This window comes from Anneissia japonica, unplaced genomic scaffold, assembly GCF_011630105.1.
Source record: "Anneissia japonica isolate Jap-2015-1 unplaced genomic scaffold, ASM1163010v1 scaffold288261_len294488_cov152, whole genome shotgun sequence".
In the NCBI taxonomy this organism is placed as follows: domain Eukaryota; kingdom Metazoa; phylum Echinodermata; class Crinoidea; order Comatulida; family Comatulidae; genus Anneissia; species Anneissia japonica.
In genome coordinates, this window is record NW_022688238.1 from 92,423 (window position 1) to 98,678 (window position 6,256).

Here is a 6,256-nt window from a genome sequence, read left to right on the forward strand (position 1 = left end):
CATTTTATGTTACTTAACTGCTTCTCCCTCAACCTCAGCAGTGAACCCTATTTTTTATTTGCATTGTCTAATTCAATAGAACTCTATATTTCAAGATCTAATTTTTTTACCTCTTTTTGTTTGTTTATTTTATTTTAAAATTTTTTATACGTAGGATATATTTGCATTCAAAAAATTTCCTTCGGGCCTTGCAGGCCCTTAGGAAAATGGTTCAAGCATTAAACCTTTGTATAATAACTTTCTTCTAGTGTACTAAAGGCAGCTCTATTAATCGCTTCGAATATACGATATTATTGTACAACGATGAAATAGGATATTGCTTGTAAACTGCTGACGCATAGAGTCAATAATCCCAAACAAATTCCAATGCTTCAACTTTTCTCACAATTAAGTCAATGAATTAGCATAAACTTCCATGACCAACCCGGTGGTAGAAATCTGAAGGTAACGAGTAGGGGATTCCCTGCCTATTGTAATACACACACAAAAAAAAACAATATTGTTAAAGCATTACGACACATGTTCCGCTTCGAATGAAATATCTAATAGTATAATACTGACATCCTAAGGCAACCAAAGTTTATAAGTTGAAGGAGGTTTGAATTTTGTACGTCTAACTGTTTTGTTCTCCGTTGGAAATTTTGTGCTTGGTAGTTAATACATAGAAGAAGCTTTAAATAACTGGTGCAAATATGGCAAATAATGTAAGTTTTTTTTTTTCTCTTAATAATAATAATAATAATAATAATAATAATAATAATAATAATAATAATAATAATAATGTTCAGCTTTAAACTGTTAACCACATATTATACAAATGCTATTAAAATGACATGGTATGGCTTTCCGTGTACTCTGGTATTATATATAATCAAGTGGGTCTTCGACAAGATAATCCTAATAATAAAGTCATTCTTTCTTTCTTAAGAATTTATATCGTATTACTTGCCAACATTCAGATGGGCGCAGTAAATATAAAAAGAAAACTTTTATGATATTATTATTAATTAACTCCATTGTTACGAAGAGCACAAAATTCATGAGACTTTTTATAGAATTATATGAATCCTCTTTATTTATTGAGTATTAACATACAACTACACTTTAACCCAATAGAAAACAGAAACTAAATGTTGTGCCCTACACCACGGGTCCCTTATCATATCTGGATCATGGCCCAAAAAGCTTCCCGGCCGCTGCACTAAAAAGTTTTTCTACTTTACCGAAGGGAACAAGTGGCGTATTAAAAAGGGGTTTTCAGGGAGCCTGAGCACCAAGTTTTGTAAAAAATAAAGTAATAGTAAATTAATTGAAGTAAATGCCAAATTAAGCTACTCTATACATAACAATAATTAATTTGTCATTTAAAAAATATATATAACTTTGCTTCTACTAGTCTAAAGTTCGGCGTCTTTCATTCATCTCAACCAAAATTTATTAACCTATCTCAGTGATGGCTCCCACAATTTTCTAACGGGGGAAGGGGTCAACAACTCCAACAGTTAAGTCTGAGCCATAGGTCTGCATAGAGCCTCGGTCTGGGGTCTCAAAATAAAATCTTTGATAATGTTCATAGAATGATTATATAAAACAATGTAAAAAAAAACGGTTAAAAATGTGCAAACATTTCAAAGGTTGATAACAACAAACGCATGTATCCGTTGGACTTAAACGCGATAACATCTAAATTCGATTCAGATCATAGAACCATAATTACGTGCATTAATTATGCCTCCCTCTGATTCAACAACACTTTTAAAGGGTTTTATAAGTAACCTTGCTCTTCTAAAGGATGCTGATTATTATTACGAGTAAGCTGTTCGATTCATGGATTGCTCCATCAATTTGTTAATTATTTTTGAGGTGGAATACAATTTGTAGTTCATTTGAACGTCATGTGAGCTATGTTGAATAAGGAGCGAAGTCATAAAATAGCTTACACAAGTAAAACTATAGGGAAACTTACACCCACTGTTAAGTTAACGAAGTTCTTCATTTCATGTATTAAAATAGAGAGCCACAGTGGCCTATCAATTAGTCCCCGAAGCCTACTGGCAAAATTGCAGAAATACTAAAATGGAAAGTGACCAAGCTCACAGAAGCAAACTTGACTGTCAATTTATTTAAAAGTAAATTTTGCCATGATTCTGTAACATTTTTAGGACAAATGTAGTTTATTTGGTTAAACAACAAATATTTGATAAACTTAAAGCCCTACTAAAAAGCACACCGTTTCTTTCAGCAATAAATTACAGTACTAATTTTAAATTAGCTGTTGATGCTAGTGATATTGGGACTGGGGCGTCTTTTATACAGGGAGATAATGATGGTAGTATCGATCTTCCTGTATGCTATTTCTTAAAGATATTCAATCATCATTACAAGGATTACTCCGTGATTGAGAATGAGTTGATTGCCCTTCTTTTAGCACTAACCCATAACTGTTTTCAGTGATCAAGTAGGACCGGAGGTCCCGTGTAATAGTCCCACCTGTTTATAATTTTCACTCATTTTCATACCTGTATGCGGGAGAGGTGTAAATGTAGGTAAGGATTAGTTGATTGCTCTTATTTTAGCACTAACCCATAACTGTTTTCAGTGATCATAATCTCCTTTCATTTTTACATAAAATGTAAAATAATAATCAAAGATTGATAAGGTGGAGTTTATTCCCTGATGCTTGTTTCGAGTCTAAATTGTGAAATGGAAATTATTAATATGTTTACTGTTTGAAACTTTAATAATTTGTTTGACTTGCATTTTAAATATAGTTACATTAGATTTTGATCGTATATATTTTATCATACATATATTTTGTTTGATTTTGCTATTTTAGTTTGCAACGTACGTACACTTCGTTGTGCATGACTCTTGATTAATTTATTAATTTTACTTATTAGCATTATCTATGTAAGAAGTATTACTTTATATTCATCAAAAATATTATTACATAAATCTTTCTTTCCCTTAAGGGGAGAAGTGTTAGCACTGTCAATTTTAGCATATACACACCTTAAAGAGTTAATGCCCGGGAACAAGAAACACAAGAAAAAAAAACAGATCTTCATTACTTGAGGGTTGCCTCTATCTAAACATCTTTAAATAAACCATACATAAGAAACGAATATAAAGATCAATTTCAATTTTTTTTAATTTCTTCAACGTTTATTTAACCATAACATAATCATAAAATATAATAAATTTGAGTGAAAAATATGAAAATTAACGTCAATCACATTTGTTAAGAACAAAATAATAGATATTGAAATTATGGTTTGGATCAGGTCTAGAAGCATCAGCTTGTTTCAAACTGACCCATTCAAAAGAAAAAAATAATAATAATAAAAATAATAATAATTAAGATAAATTAATCAAATAGATATACACTACACTATAATACACATGAATAAATCAAGACCTATAATAGCACAAACCATAATTATAAAACATTACTGGTCAGAATAATTAAAAATATACATTTTTTTTCATACGATTTCTAAAAGTTAGTAAATTATTACAATTTATTAGTTGATCATCCAATTCATTCCATAAATTAGGGCCAGTTATAGTAATAAAAAGATTTGTTTTAGTTAATCTAGAAACGGTACATCAATTTTATGAGGTTTTCTTAAATTATATCTAGGTGAATTAGAGATATTTGGTAATGAATTAGAAATCGATGAAGGTAATAGTCCATTGACATATTTAAACATGAAAGAGGAAATTTGGATTTTGTGAAGATCATAAATATTAAGAATATTTAATTTCTTAAATAAAGGTTCGGACGGAGAATCAATGGGGAATAAGGATATAATACGTATAATACGTTTCTGTAACTTAAGTAATTTATCAAGATTGGTTGGATAGTCGGCTGCCCATACAATATTGCAATACTATAAATAAGGGAGCAAGTGAGTTATATAAGGTAAATAAGATACGTTGCGGAAAAAAATATTTGAGTTTATCAATAACACCTATCGATTTAGAAATTCTATTTGCAATATATTTATGATGACTAGATGACCATAATAAGTTTTCATGAATTACGACACCTAGAAAAAAAGTTTCATATTTCCTTTCAATAATAATATCATTGAGATAAATATTACGATTATCTTTATCTAGCTTAATCTTTTTTTGACGGCTATGAAATAAAACATAACTTGTTTTTGTAGTATTTACAAGAAGCTTATTAGCAGTAAACCAGGTGCTAATCATGGGCAACTCATCTTGTAAAATGTAAGACTTGGTGTAGATGAAATTTCATCAATTTGTCTATTGGTAAATCCATGACGACTCATTGAGCGGTGTATTAAATATACTAAGTGAACTTACGTTCTTCTTATTGTATTCATTTTGAGCATTTCTTGCTTAAAGTTCAGATAGTAGATAGTATTAATGGTCAAATGCAAAAACAAGCAACCTTTTTCTCCAAATTGTTACAAGGGAATGTGCTCAACAGATTGCTCCTCCTTTATGCTCTATTTTAAATTTATTTTCATTCTATTCATTACCACACCAACATCGATACATCGCCATTTACTGGATGATTAAAATATAACAATATAAAAATATATGTAGAATTGAAAATATCAATATATATTATTGCATATACATGTTACGTACAATAAAATTTTTAGAGATACTTGGTATTATACAAAATATCGATATCGCCATTCTTTAAAACATGTGAATTATATAAAAAGATAATAATCGTGAAATTAAAGTAAGTTTACAAGCATTAACATAGCTGAAAGGAATATTAAACACTTGAGAGATCCGTAACCTTCTAGAGCTAAAATGGAGACCAAATAATTAAACAAATAAAATCAGAACTATAAAGGGAGTCAACACATAAGATATATCTATTTTAAGGAGAAAAAAGTTTAGGGGAATTTTCTCTAAAAAAAACCCCCTTAGATCGGCTTGAATTGAATTCTGTTCAAGTTTTTGTTTAGTTTTTTTAAAACGTCGCATTGAGAATTGTGTCGCATCATTGAGAATTATTGTTAATTTTCCAATTGTTCGTGATGAAAGTTACAAAAGGTCAGTCCACTGACACACTTCTTACTGTTATTCAAGAAATTAGTTCAATGCTGGACAAAGATGGCCAGGTTGACATGCTTTATTTAGATTTTTCCAAAGCTTTCGACATTGTCTCTCATAAACATTTTAACATTTATTATGAGTGCAATATTACCTTACAACGTGGAATTTACAAACACAACTCTCTAGCATTTTAGATATTTCAAATTTTAATCATATGGTCTCTTCTTTGCAAGAAGACGAAATGAACATAGCATTAATGGTACATTAATTTATCATATTTAAACAAATAATTGCAACATTCTGGCACTCCTCATCCAGGCATTGCATGAAGTGATCATGATGGTATTTTTATTCGAAATTTGAAAACCAATTTCCTTGAGGCTATTTTCAAAGTTTGTCCCTAAACGTAAGACTAATAGAAGAATGAAATAATCTTTGATAACTGTTGATATTAACAATTTATCTTAAAAAAATGAAATTGTTTAAAATTCTTTCATGTATGAAGCTAACTAGCACATTATAATTTTCATCATTCTAGTACTGCTACTTATGTTTTATATCATCGCCATTATTGTAGTATAACAAGATACCGTACTATAGGTGGTAGGCCTAATGTACCGAAATATCAGGCGCATGCCTCAGTGGCATTCATCACAGTGTACCGCACAGTGCACGCGAAATAGGGGCCTGTGTGCGGTATCGTGTTTAATGTAATGCTTATTCTTCCGACCCCTAAATCCTTTTTCTATTTTGAATTTAAGTTAATAGATACATTGTTGTTCTTTTGTGAACACGATTGTGGTAAGACCAAACCGAAAAAACGGCATTTTAGAAAATATAATATCAATCCTCTATCATAACTCCAAACTTTCTATCCTATCGCGTTAGTTTGTAGATGGCTAATGTTATTGTTTTGGTAACAACTCGGCCTGTGTAAGTCATGTGACGCATGTGCGTATAGAAAAAGTCACTCGGAACTTACTTTGCCAAACTCTATCTATAGACATGTTAGTACTAGCAGGTACTAATAATTTCCTCATTTGATATAAAACTACACTGTGAGCTCCATGTAGTACGAGCGAGTCATTTATCATTGCGAAGATAGCACTTAAGTATCAGATTAATACCTTTTCTATGTGCGGCCACCCAGGTCACTTTAAATGAAAAATATGCGAAACACTGTATTTACCTTTCTTTGACGATTTAT

General features: G+C 30.6%; 1 protein-coding gene across 1 annotated transcript in view; it reads left to right on the forward strand.

Annotated features, from left to right (window-relative positions):
• The first annotated feature begins 513 nt into the window (after window positions 1–513).
• LOC117121444 (sodium- and chloride-dependent neutral and basic amino acid transporter B(0+)-like) overlaps window positions 514–6,256 on the forward strand; it is a 72,823-nt gene continuing 67,080 nt past the window's right edge. Inside the window, exon 1 of the mRNA XM_033266659.1 lies at window positions 514–704. Within this exon, the coding sequence (XP_033122550.1) occupies window positions 693–704 (12 nt within the window). The 5' untranslated portion in view covers window positions 514–692. The remainder of the gene's footprint in view (window positions 705–6,256) is intronic.